General features: G+C 36.7%; 1 protein-coding gene across 4 annotated transcripts in view; it reads right to left on the bottom strand.

Moving 5' to 3' along the window:
• Window positions 1–447: 447 nt before the first annotated feature.
• The window catches only part of LRRC4C (leucine rich repeat containing 4C), a 375271-nt gene continuing 361403 nt past the window's right edge, over window positions 448–14315 (bottom strand). For 3 of the 4 annotated variants that reach the window (XM_050711144.1, XM_035552221.2, XM_035552224.2), the window contains one exon: window positions 480–2967. In XM_050711144.1, the coding sequence (XP_050567101.1) occupies window positions 1009–2925 (1917 nt within the window). In that variant the 5' untranslated portion in view covers window positions 2926–2967 and the 3' untranslated portion in view covers window positions 480–1008. Of the gene's footprint in view, window positions 2968–14315 lie in introns of all 4 variants that reach the window. The other variant, XM_035552222.2, reaches the window with a different exon arrangement.

Here is a 14315-nt window from a genome sequence, read left to right as displayed (position 1 = left end):
ACTTTCCCTGGTATTGTAGGATACATCTGGTGATATAAAAGAGATAACTGTTAACACTGTTAGAAGATATCATCATTATTTTGCATTAAAAGCCAAGCAACCTTGTTTGCTAGTGTACTACTTACACATGCTAAAATGAAAACTGTGCTATTCTTCAGTAATGATCCAAGGTGCTTTAATTATTCTCTTTAAAGTGATTGTGTTTTGGACCATCACAGCAGAATATTGTAAGAATTTTAAAAAGCTTTTGATGTTTAAAGCCACACTAAAAATGAGCTATATCCAAGTACAGAAAAAAAAAAAACAATATTTTATTTATAATCTTAGTTTAGTGTTTGAACTACAAATTCTGGTTCTAGAATCGCTTAAAAGATCATGGGTTTTATAGGTTTTCACAAGTAAATTCTTTTTTTTTTTTTTTTTTTTTTTACTTTTTCTTCCTTTTTTCACAGAATGATCCTTTCGGTAAATACAGAGCAAATCATCAAATAATTACATGGAGGAAAAAAAAAAAGTTTGCTTGTTTGTTTTGCTCACTTGTAAAGCTGCTGCTAATATTCCATTCCCTGTTGAATAATTTCAAAAAGGGCATGACAAAACAAAAGAAAAAGAAGGGAAAAGGAAGTGACAAAATAGACCGAATCTCACCACTAGAATTCACCATAAAAATTCCCAAGGTGTAACAGAATTCTTACAAAATTTCCTAGACCAGTTCTTTTAGGGAATCAAGATCTCCTATGAAAAATATGGCAAATGGGAATCAGGGTTGGCTGGGAAGGAAAAAGGGAAGGAGGAGGGTAAATAAGTGCAGCAAAAAACAGGTTCTGAGGAATACACATAATTTTGTCTGCTTTAGATCACAATAGAATTTTTAATAAATAAATTTCTTTTTCTTTGTAAAGACACTTTTTTGAAACAGTAGATTTAGCCCAGTCATTTGTATCATTTGCTTTATAAACCATCTTTTTTTTTTTGTCCCCACCCCCACCCCATAATGTCTTAAATGTTTTAGATCTGAGTCTCTTGTACATTGTCTTTTGAGTTCATTCGGATCAATAACGGTTCATGCACTGAACTGTGTATTGAATTTATTGTGTTAACTGTTGTTGTGTGGTTGAAAGGAGACTTATAAGAGTTATAGTGATTTAGGTGCTCATGCTCTATTGCTGGCATGGGCAAGTGACTCTCTATGGGTGTGTCACCTGTAAGCTCATCATCCACATTAATGATCTCTACAGTTCGTGTTGGAGCATGATGGTTCTGCCGGTGATGCTGTTTCCTCATTTTGTAGAAAATTACCAGCATCACAGCAGCCATGAGAGTGATAGCCACAAAACAACCAATTATGATTTTGGTAGTCTTCATAACCTCATCTATTCCTGGGATCCCGTTGTTTGCGTCCGTCACAGGAATGGTGAACGTTTTTTCTGTTGATCTTGTGCTCTGTGGAGTGAGTGAGGTTGTCATGTTAGTGGTCTCCCAGTTGGTAACTGGTGTGGGCCCAACCTGCTCTGTGGTCTGTGCCTCATCCTGAGAAGGTTCCACAGTCTCTACTGTGACAGTTGAAAAGTATGTGTAACCAGGGTTATCCAGGGCAGTCACATTCAGTGTGGCAGAAGCTGTGGTATTCCCAACAGAGTTACTCACCATGCATGTATACAAACCCGTGTCTTGCACAGTTACCTTTGTAAAATTCAACGTGCCATCACTGAGCACAGCAATCCGAACTCTGTATGCCCCATGTGTCATAACAGATCCATTTGGAGTAATCCAAGATACAGAGGTCAGGGAGGTTGATGCCCGGCATTTCATCTCTGCAGCCATGCCTTCTGTGACGTTGAGGTCTGCTGGTGGCTCCACTATGACTGGAGCGTAACACGTGAAGTAGTTCAGGTCCAGCTCACCAATGTACCTTCCTTTCAAACTAGGAGGTGTGTGGCAACGGGCACAGCATGCAGTATTGGAGGGTGCCTTGTCTTTAATCCACCAGCTGAGCCAAAGGATATCACAGTTGCAGTTCCAAGGATTGTGATGCAGGTGGATCCTTTCTAGACGGAGCGGTGTGAACAGGTCATGAGGCAGTAGTGTTAAATTATTGTGTGCCAGATTGATCTCCACAAGTGATTGAAGGTTATCGAAAGCATTCCTTTCTATCACTTGAATCTGGGACTGTATCATCCACAGTTTCTGAAGATGCATTAACCCTTGGAAGGAACCTGGCCGGATGGCAGTCAGATGATTCCCAGAAAGATCTAACTCATCCAGTTTTACAAGTGGGGTGAGGTTAGGAATCTCTCGAAGATTGCACATGGCAAGGTTCAAATACCTCAAGTTGGACAGACCTTCAAAGGCACCTTCTGAGATATATGAAAGCCTTTTCAATTCTCCCAAATCCAACCTCCGGAGAGAAGGAATTCTGTTAAAAGCATAAGAAGGAATGCTCTCAATGGGGTTGTTTCTCAACCAAAGTTCCTTCAGTTTTGACAGGTATACAAAAGCCCCATTCGGGATAGTGGTCAGACGATTGTCAAAAAGTTCCAAAGTATTGAGATTGGCCAGACCATTGAAGGCCCCTATTTCAATTGTTCTGATGTGATTCCTGCTGAGCTGCAGGATTTCTAGGTGCCTCAGATGCTTGAAGCTATTCACTTTAATGATTTGGATCTGATTCTCATGGAGGTTGAGTAACCGGGTGTTGGTAGAGATGCCGTCTGGCACGTCTCTCAGATTTTTCCGTACACAAATCACTTTACTGAACTGGTTGCTGCAGGAGCAGACAGAAGGGCAAGTTTGAGCCCTCACTAGACCAGCCACCACAAGAAGCTGAAGAGCCAACAGCACCACAAGCAGGGGGTCAAATAGGGCCCTGTTAAACCTAGGACCTATCATTATCTGCTGTGGATGTAAGGTCATCTTGTTCAACATTCATAATTTATTTGGTGTTGGTCCTTCTGGAATTTCAATAGTCTGAAAGAAAGAAGGGAAAAGGAGAATATTAAATTAATCTCAAATATTTAAATGTGCTCTCTAAACAGAGAGACTTCTCAAGTCCTTTCAGTCAACTCTACCAATTTCATCAAACTGTGGTATGAATAGCTATACAAATTCTAATATTTTGTTTCCTGTAAAGCAATGCTAGGTGTAATTGGCAATGAGATAGGAAATATCCAGACACTAGCTTTTCCTGCTCATTCCAAAGTATAATGCACGTAGCTTGATGGCAGATAAGTTCAACCACACTGCATACCTATGAGTAATGTTCTAACTCAAGAGAAGAGTTGAAAGAAGTGTCAAGAACCTCAAAAAGCAAAAATGAGTAAGATAACAATCATCAGAATATTCAAGGATTGAACTTTGTTAACATTAAAGTAAATCAAGACAAGAAATAATATGAAGACTAAATGGAGACTCCTGTTTTTATTATTATTATTATTATTACCATTGGTGAAACTCTTTATCTATACAAATGTGATTCCTGCATCAGAATCTGACTGAAAGTAAAGCCTTTAATACTGAATGTAGCAGATCATGGAAATGTTAGGGCAAGATCTTGCCTATTTCAGATTTTAAAAATAAAATACAAAACAAACATGCTGAGCATCAGTTCTTCCCTACTGTTAAACAGTATCATCCAATTTCATGATATTTCCTCCTCAATTCTTTTGTTTGGCACCAGCAGCAGCAGAGAAGCAAGCACTAGTAAATGTGTGCTGAACACAGAAATAAGAATAGCCATTTAAATGCTGACAAATATCTCTGTAGCTGCAGAGTGGACAATTTCATTAGTACCTCTAAAAAAATCCTACAGATGTTACTATAAGGGGGAAAAAGGCCTTTACCCTACAAATTATCATTCTAAGTCTTTCAGTACTGATTCATTTGGGGTAATTCTTAAAGCCTCCAGCCCTCAGTTCATTTTCAATCTTCTGCTCACTACAAGGTCCCTCTGCTGTAGAGATTAATGAAATTTCCTATAAATCAGCCAAAAGTGAAGTCTTATAAATTACATCATGCTTAGAGCATATTTATAACCTAGAGCACCCAAATGCATAATACATGTATTCAGTAAAACAAAATACTAAAAGGCAAAAGCTTTCTACTCCAGGCTTTAAATTGTTTCATTGTGTGTGAAGAAGCTATCTTTCTTTAAAAAATAAATAATTATTAATAAAAAACCCATAACTTGCATCTTCATAGCAATTCATTTAATGAAAGACTTTTTCTAATTATATATTCAGACAATGTATTTTTTTGAGAATTCACTTTTGCATTTTTTTTAACTTGCTATAATGGTTCAGAGCTAGCAAGTGTTCTCATCTCACTTTTAATAATTCACTGCAGAGAAAGCCAATATAATGGCTTAAATACCGGTGAATGGGAATTGGAAGATCTGGGCTGTTTGTTTGATCTGCTCTGTTAAGTGCTATTTATAAAGCATCAGTCTTGGTATGAAAGATTCATGAAACTAATGTGTTTTGCAACCTTGAGCAAGTCACTCAACTTCTCTGCCCGTGGCTTAACTTTTGCCATATGATCCTGGATAACCTCGTGGCTGTAGCATTAGATGCTCCTGCTTCTCCATCTGCCAATACTCATACTCCTGAACATTGGCTTCATGGGTTTAGGATAATGTACTAGACTCTGATGAGGGGTAGCTGTTGTACACACGTTCCCTTTTACTGCAGATTTACAAGCATCTCTTCAGAGGTGCTCAACACAATATATAGAAACACTCCCAAACTAATCCCTAAAGCTCACTAAAAGACAAGTTCTCTTACACAAACAATCCACTGTAGGACAACTATCGGAAAAAAAAAAAGGTTTGAAAAGGGCCTGTTTCCCATTTGAATTAAATTGAATATTTATTTATGAATTCATCAATATTGATTTCAGACTTCTTAGTTAAGATCTATGATCCATGAATTTTGCTGTTGAATAGTTATTAACCAGCTTATATGATAGTTAATGTGACTCTATTAGCATTTTTTTTTTGTCTCTAGTTTTGTTTTACTGGGTAGATTTATCTTTTTTTTTTCCTGCCTCATTTTTTAAAAGTCTTTTAAAACTTATTCCTTAATGACTTAGACTGAATAAATGCATTATCAAGTAATAAAACAGATGCAGAAGCACACCAAACTAATTATTCTACCATCACACTAGTGTAATGTTATTGTCTTCACTGTAACTGAGACGAGAACTCTGCTCTGTCAAGCTTCAGAGCTGCCAGTTATCCTTGTATGGCTGGTGGGGCATGGAGAGCACAGGGAACACGTGGCTTGCAGAGCTAGAGCAATCTTTTATGTTCTATAAACCTATCTCATACCCATGCATCATTACAGGCCAGCTTTGCAACATACCATATGGTTTCTCTAACTTTCTTTTTGCTACTTTCCACTCTCATTCCTGTATCCTGGATAACCTGAAGGAGTTGGAAAATGATGGGACTGGTAGAACAAGAAAGTGTAGCAAACATAACAAATGTCATGGGAGAGCAAGTATCCTCAACATCAGCCAGCATATGCATAAACTCCCTTCAGTTGCTTTGCCAGTCTCCATAAAGCCAATCATTTCAACTGCAACTTTCAAGCACTGCAAGACACTTCCTTCCTGTTCCAACTTCTAGCTCCCACCATCTCCCTAACTCACTCCCTTTATCCAGAAAATCTTCCCTTATATGCATATATGCTCCAAGGTTAAAATAAATAAATAAATGATAAAAAACATTTTACATGAATACTGTACTGAAGTACAGGGAATCTGACGATATGAAAAGCCGTCATGGCCAGCAGAAGCTATGCCACGCAGCTTCTTGCAAGTCCTCACTGCCAAACTGCAAGCTTTGCATGAGGCTAATAGGCTAATATACTGCAGTGAGAATTCTTGTGCTGTAGGAATGTATTAAAAAAGGTCCTTTTCTTTTATACCGGTATATTCTTATATACCGGTATACTTTCCACAGCCCTGAGCTTAAGTATTCAGGAAGTCTTTGTGCAGTCATTTCACATCAGAGTCATTTCAAATATAAATAGTCTGGAAATACCCTGGGAAAAAAAAATAGCCAGTGCAAAAAAAACTGTAGAAAATTCATTTAAAGCTTTGAAGAACATTATGGAAATATTTTAATGGGCTTTACATAAAGACCCATCTGGAACTCTGTACTAGAGTAATTTGCTATTCAATATCTGTCTATTATGCTAGAGACACATGAAGGTTTAGCTTTATAAATCCACACATGGAACACAGACCATCAACCAGCTTCTTTAGTCTATCTTGACAACTCTTTGTCTTCTAAGCATTTTTTTTTTTCGTCTGTCTAGTACCAAAATATCAACTCTATGGTCAATTCAATAACACTAGTGCCCTCTGCTGCATACATTTAAAATTTGTTTAAAATATCCTTACTGTTCCATCCATTTTCCAGACACCATACAATTATAAAACTATGTTTATACAGTAATGTATATTTTCTTTATGGTAATGGAGACACACATTCACACATATATATAGCTATTTGTTTTGTTTTCTATTTCCACAGAACTCAGAAAGTCTTTACTCAAATAGACTTCTGATATGCATGTTCTCCTCTCTATAGCATACCTGATACATAGTCCTGATGTACTACACATTTTCCTTTGAGCAAAAAGCATTGCCCTCTTTAGTTCCAATGCAGAAGATGAAGCAAGGAATGACAAAGCTAGTCTGGCTCTACAGAGACGTACAGTGCAGCTTTCCTTAGGGACCACTTGAAGGATGCAGCAGTTATGCTATTGAAACGTAACTTTGCTGAACATGCGTACACAGAGATGCCTTCCTTATGTGGGCATTGTAGTGGAACCAGTTGTTCTTTTTTTTTAATTATTTTTTTATTTCTTTAATTAGGTCTTAAGCCTGATATGCTTCTTTGATCACTTTTTGTTACTTTACCAGTATAATGTGACTACACTAACTCTGATTATTGAGGGATTTTCCTGTAATGATGGACTTTGATTACAAAAAAAAAAGAACTTCAACACCTTTCCCAAAAATCCATCTGATGAGGTATGCAGGCGGCAAAGATATTTTCCCAAGTTTGAGTGATCCCTGGCTGGATCACTCCAGTTTAGTTGCTGTTGGCAACTCATCTTTAGTTTTCTATGTAGTCTGTGGGTCTATCAATAACAGTCTCAGCAGTGGAGCAGCGCGGTGCAAAGGCTGTAGCATTAGCCCAGTATATGGGTTATGACACAACATAATCTAATACACATCGGTTGGTGCTGTATATCTGCCTTAAAATTGAATGAGATGTGATGCTATACGTCACTGCATTGAAAACATGATGAGAACATCAGATAGAAGGTGATTAAATTATCACAGTACAATTAAATCTTCACAACTCTCCCTTAGGTTCATGCCAGAAATATTCTGGATGAGAGCATTCAGATCACTTTTTATAACTAAATTAACAAATATGCGGCTACATTAAGAAAAGACACCTTTGTTTCACTTTATATAGCAGTTATGTATGCTGTACACCACAGCATTTTAAAAAGCTTATTGAAAGAAAAACACGTTGCAAAGATATCTGCACTTTTTAGAAAACAAGCCACTCTAAAATTACAAATTAAATTGCAAATTTCCATGCATATGAAGAGGAGCTAGATACATCAAGCAGCTTATTATGCTGGAAAGTCTCTCCCACTAGTATCAGCACTGGAGCATGCAAATAGTTTCTGTATGGAACAGAGCATGGCGTACAGTAATAAATAGGTCTACACCTCAGGATGACCTTATGCAGAAGTGACTCTTTTGCTTCTCTTTTGAGGAATTCTGACTGCTCTGAGTGTGTGGCTGATTCCCTTCAGGCAGCAATGCTGAGAGAGTTTCAGTGTAGATACTAGGAGACAAGCACACAATCTGTTTTAGCTGCACAAAATGCTAAAACACAGAAGGGCAAACTCCAATCCCTGAACAGAGACTGAACTGTGGGCAGGGAGCTCCACTGGGGTCAGAAATCCTCCACCAACATCTGCTCTGCAAATGCTTCTGCAGCCTCAGATGTTTGTCCCCATATGGCTGTGAAGGGTTGGGCTGATGGAAACACGTTGTTACGAATTCACTCACCATATCCTCCTGTCCTCCTTCCTGCCTTTTCTGTCCTGAAATTCCTTTCCACCTGGACGAACCCCAGAGGACTAGTGCTCCTCAGTTCAATACAAGTACAAACACTTTTCATGCCGTTCCCTGTCCACATACAGTAAAACGACACCAATCTTTTTTTCCTTCATTGTCTTTGCTGCCAACAGAGGAAAACATGCTATGTTCTTTACTGAGCATTACAATATAATGACACAAAATCAGTAAATTGACTGGGCTAAAGCACATTTCATGTCTTTTCTTCCTAGCCTTTTTTTTTTATTTTTATTTTTTTTATCACTGCAACTATATAGCTATGCATCTTTTCCTCCATTCTTAAAAATCTCTTTTCCCTTTCCACTGCTATAGGACTTTAAAAGTCTCAACAACAGTTTAGGGAGCCATTGCAATAATGCCTAAAAACCTGGGAGGTTTCAAAGCCCAGCAGCTTTTATCTATTTGTTTTTTATTTTATTTTTAGTTAAATACAGCGGAGGCCAAAGAAGCAGCCCTGCAATGCAAACTGATTACACATGAGACCAAATAAATCAAGACACTCACAATGCAAACTATGCTCCTCTTTGCATGTTTCACTGCTTTCCTATCAGATATCGTCAGGATTTCCTATGTCCCCTTGAAGCATGCAAGTGTAGGATGCAGAGGGGATATTGCTGTACCATGGATGCATTCCAGTTTTCTTCTGAACATCCTCTAAGACTCAGCTGAATCACTAAGACACTGACCTGAAAGACCTAAATGCATTTGGACACATTCGATCCTCCTAAATCACCATTCATTTCAGGGGAGTTCAATCAAGGATGAGTTTGATCCAGTCTGCCTTTTACTTCTCTTCTTTCATTTTGTTATATAGAAAACATCTTTATTTCATACCCCTCATTTTCCACCATGATTTCATTGTTTCCTCTTCCTAAGATTTTTAATTTTCTCCTTAACTTCAGGCAACAGAAATGAACATGAAATAGATATTTTTAAAATGAGATTTTTAGTGCACATTGGTCCAGGCAGGAATATTCACATTTTAGCTGGAAATAAAGAGATTTCACAGAGTTTTAAATTAAATCAGTTTAGCATGCGCCTTTATTTATACATCTTCTTTTACTCCCAAGCTTGACTTGTACTTTGTATCTTCAGTACAACCGAAAACATTTGCTAATTTATATGCAATATGAATGGATATTTCTTTAGGACATGCTATTTTTATTTAGAGTAATTTTTTATTTTCTTTATTGATCATCGTACTTTGCCTGGATGTCACCCAAAGGGTGGAAAGGATAAAATCTCTCTGTTCAGACTACTCACAGTTGTGTGAATGGAAGCAATCTATGAACTGTCCACTATGAAAGAGCTTAAATTCTTTCATAAAAGCCATCAGAATAGAGCTTGGTAATAGTCCACCCAGAAACATTCTAGAAATTTAATTGGAATTAACTTTTAAAGTGGGTTAATTATATTGCATTAAATCTTTGTGTGGACACTCTTATTTAGAATTTAATTTAAGCTAAATTGAATCAAGGCCACTGTAATTTCAATTAAGAGTGTCCATAAAAGAATGTAATGCAGTTTAGCTAGTCCCTTTTCAAAGTTAATTTGGATTCATTTTCTTGAGACCCCATGTAGACATTAGGAACTTTCATTCTGTATTGACTTGGGCTCAATTCAAACCAATTACATAAAGGTAAAAAGGTTTTCTATCACATCACCAATCCCTTGGGTTATTCAAGTCCCATTTTACTCTTCTCCTTCACTAATTCAGTTGATAAAACACCATTTCTCTGAACGTACTATTTTGCTTTCATCTTCTGTATTCTTCTAGACAGATATTTATCTGAGGGGGAACCACAGAAGAAATTTTGCAATAGCCCTGATAACAAAATTCTTTTAATTAGTTACAGCAGCATGTCACTACATCCCATATGCCAAACATGATATAAACAGAAGTCATACAAGCACCTTCAGCATTTCACCTGAAGGTGTGTTATTTCTTATACCAGAAATACCTCAGTGAACCACTATTAAACTGCAGTATATCTATAATTATTGGAAGAATGATTTCTTAATCTGTGTTTGGTTTATTATCGAAACAAAATCACAGTTCCCCTTTTTTGGAAGGCATCTGCGAACCACAAACAAATTAGTATAAAAGCAACCCTTAGTAAAAAATTATATGATACTCTAAAGCCATGCTCCAAAACACTGCAGTCTTCACTCCTGTCACACTGGGGTCATTATTTTGGAACACTGTAGTACTTCTGTGTTTTTAACAGACTAGCAGTGATTAAAGACATCTATTTAAAGGTACTACAGTAATACTTCATTTCAAACGAACTACTTTTCATTAAGTAGAATATTATCAATTGTTACAAGCAAATAATAAATCCTACAAATTAGCATCATTTCCAAAAACATGCTACAAGGTTTTAAACTATCAGGCAAAAATTGGGAGGTTAGATCTATAGGTTAATAAAATGCCGTGCATTTTAAAAGATGCAAAGGCAAAAAACTGAAAGACTGACGGAAACCAAGACTCTAGCCCTGATTCCTCCCCAAATCTTCTCCCTGCTCACAAACTATAATACAGAGATGGTGGAAATGTCAGATCAGACCACCACATAGTCTAACAAGGCATATGCAAATATAACCAGTACAACGAAGATCAACAGATAGAAATGAGTATAAGAGCATATACTAACCCTTAAGAAAGTTTCATCCTAATGTTATAAAATTAGAGTTCAGATTTTAAAATCAAAAGTGATAGGATTTAACATCCTTTCCTAAATCACAATATGCATATTAATTTATTGAATACGCAAATGGTGAATATTTTTGTTAGCAATACAAATCATCCTTTGATCCTTGCTGAGTTCCTGACCTCAGTAGCTAACATAAACTAGTAGACAAATTTTTCAGTCTGATAAAAATATAGTGCAGTTGTGAATCAGCAATACCTTCTATACATTGGCAAAAGGAATGATCAGTAAAATTTGAAGTCATTTAGAAAAATATTAAGATTATTTTGAGATTAATAAATCAGAGGATTGTCCACATCAGTGGCATACAGAATCATGTCTGGGCTTTAACAAGTGCAGTTTTTCAAAATGCATTTTGTAACGTGTAAAACAGAGGAGACTGACGGATGAAATGAAATTATATTAAAGCAGCAATGCAAAATCTTCACTAATGCTTTTTGTGGATTAATTAAAACGTATCTGCCTAAATACATGTATGCTGTAATACTGTGTTAAGAAAGGTGCTTTCCTATTTTAAGATACGAATTATCAGATGTTAAGCTGGAGAAGTGCTGGATAGGTATTTCATAACCCTGGTAACTATAGACTGTATTGCCAGTATGCATTATTCTAAAAGATGTTCTGGGAGAAACATACCCAGCTAATAACACACTAAAGCACCAGAGTCCATTTTGCATCATTGCATTTGTAGTGGCTAACTGAGTCCAAATTACTCCCTCATTCTGTTAATAAACAAAGAGACAAAGAGAAAGAGAGACAGGAGATAAAAAGTTAAGGCTGTGAATAGCCTCGAGTCTGGCAAATGATGGTTAAACTTCTTGTCCTTGGTAACTATGGAAACCCCTTAAGGTAAGAGTGAAACAGGCATTTTCTGGTCTGCAATTTACAAGCTGTTTATTTAATTATGAAGGAATATGAAACTGTTAGGGGCAATGCAATTATCATACTGTGATAGCATTTTGAGAGAAAAAAAATAGGTACAGAAAATAATGAGAAGTTAATTTTTTGGAAAATTACTTGTTTTAGAACTTCTATGAAACTGCAGTGCATTGTTTTTTACTGAGAGTTGAGTTTTGTTTTTTCTTTTTCTTTTTTCAAAAGGGTGTGAGTAGCCAAAATTAGTAATATGACATTTTGCCATAATATCCCTCAGTAGATTCATAGTAATTATGTCCATTCTATGCCCCATGAACAAAACCAAGGTCAGGGTGTATTTCAGTTAAACCCTAGGTTTTACCAAAGTGCAGCACAGTGAGAATAGCAAGCACATTATTACCAGATCTATCACTGCTGAGCAATGAATAGGTCACAGGTGCTCTTGCATACACTATTTGTACACCTTTGAATATTACAAATGGGAAAATGTTTTGACTCAATTTAGGAGGCAGCTAGTGAAATAAAATTAAGAGTGTACCTATGTGATGACTCGGGGGGGACTGTAACAACTACCTACAAGCATTTTCATAGATCTGAACAACAAACTTTGACCTGGTACTTCTGTTTTCTGGGAGTTGCATGAATGTAGGGGCTACAGGGCCCTTTGCACACACTGGAAACTTTGGCAACAATGCATTGTTGCCTGGATTGTCTTAATAAAACATCACACATAAACACATCCTCACAATGCCTCTGAAAAAGAAATAAGATTATTCCAGTTTATGACTGAAGAAACTGATACATTAATACATTAAATCAGCTGGCAAAATTTAGCATGTGTCTATGTGATACTTCGCAAACATGAGATTCACACTCCATGCTGACTAGATGTAATGCATGTTGCTCCACATGACAGCCATGCAGTAACTCTTTGTTGCTGACCCTAAGCTAAGATGCCTCACAGCACTGCTCCAACCTAGCCCCAAAAGCACAGAGTCTGCATCTGAATGGAGTGTGGATGAATCCTGCTCAGAGCAGTCCACGGGAGACTAAGTGGATATGCTATAATGAAAGTTGTCAGTAGCAGAGGCAGGACTGGGAGCCAGAACTCCAGAATCACATTTCTATTCAAATATGGACTTTATGTACATATTAAAGGGTGTGATGCTCAAGCTTTAGAAGACCAACATGCTATGACATTTAAATCTGAATTTGATTAAATAGTAAAAAATATTCAGTCCTATTCTATAGATTCCTGTATTATTCTTACCATAGTATTTGTACACCTTCCAGAAATGCATTAAATATCCTAAATTTGACATTTTCATCTGCATATTAGAATCATAGAATCATTTAGGGTGCAAAAGACCTTGAAGATCCTCAAGTCCAACTATCCACCTAACACTACCAAGTCCACTGCTAAACAATGTCCCTAAGCACCACATCCCCACATCTCTTAAATATCCCCAGGGATGGGGACTCCATCACCTCCCTGGCAGCCTGTTCCAATGCCTGAGCACCTTTTCTGCGAAGATGTTCTCCATGATATCCAATCTAAACCTCCCCTGGCACAACTTGAGGCCATTGCCTTGTGTCCTTTCATTTGTCACCTGAGAAAAGAGACTGACACCCTCCTCTCTGTTTATACTGTGCTAAGTCTTATAGAGAAAAATAATAGGTTACTTCATATTTTCATGAAGACTTGCTCTTTAAACCCAGGAATACATGTATATGTGATGGAATATCGTCTCTGTGTAGACTGCTTATAGGCTGCTTATTGAAATCATTGGCAAAATTCAATGTATTATTACATAAATATGAAATTCATAGCAGAACTATGAAGGTTGGCATATACTTCTTAAATAAATGATAAGTTTCACTGTAGTGCTGTTTATCTGCTTCTAGTCAACCAACGTGATAAAATTTCCAGTAACAGAAGTGCTGCCTGCTTGTTCACCAATTCAGATTCTGAAGTGCTGATGCAGTATTCTAAATTCATGGGTTGACCACTTTAACAAGATCTATGAGAGAAAGTCATAGTAAAAACTGACTCCTACAGAAATCAATGGGAGTTTTGTCTTTGATTTCAGCAGCCAGGACTCCATCTCATATGTGAATAAAAATTTGGTATACCGAGTCAACTGCACATTACTGCTGATGTGAGCACTTAGACTTTGATGTCTTTCTTTTAGGATAGTTTTTAGGGAGATGGAAATTTAATTTTCAATTAATTAAAACTGTCACATAAAGTAAGTAGTGACTGAGCTAGCTAAAAAGACAGAGTTCACATGTGTGACAGAGTACTATGAAACAAAAGTAATTTAATATTATAAAATGTCAAGATATTAATATATTGGATTCCTAAAAGATCCCAAGCAATTATGCTGCTTCTTTAAAAATGTAAAGAAAGAGTGAATCCAAGGTTTGAAACAAATTTCAAAATTATCTGTTCAAACCAGAATAAATTTAATAGCTGATGTTATTTGAGGATATTAATATGTCTGTAGTAAACCTTTCCATTTTTATGCTGACTTATATGGCAATACACATGTATTTATT

This window comes from Cygnus atratus, chromosome 5 (genome assembly GCF_013377495.2).
Source record: "Cygnus atratus isolate AKBS03 ecotype Queensland, Australia chromosome 5, CAtr_DNAZoo_HiC_assembly, whole genome shotgun sequence".
NCBI classification, from domain to species: domain Eukaryota; kingdom Metazoa; phylum Chordata; class Aves; order Anseriformes; family Anatidae; genus Cygnus; species Cygnus atratus.
The sequence above is the reverse complement of the archived record's forward strand: the minus strand, read 5'-3'. Positions and strand labels throughout refer to the sequence as shown.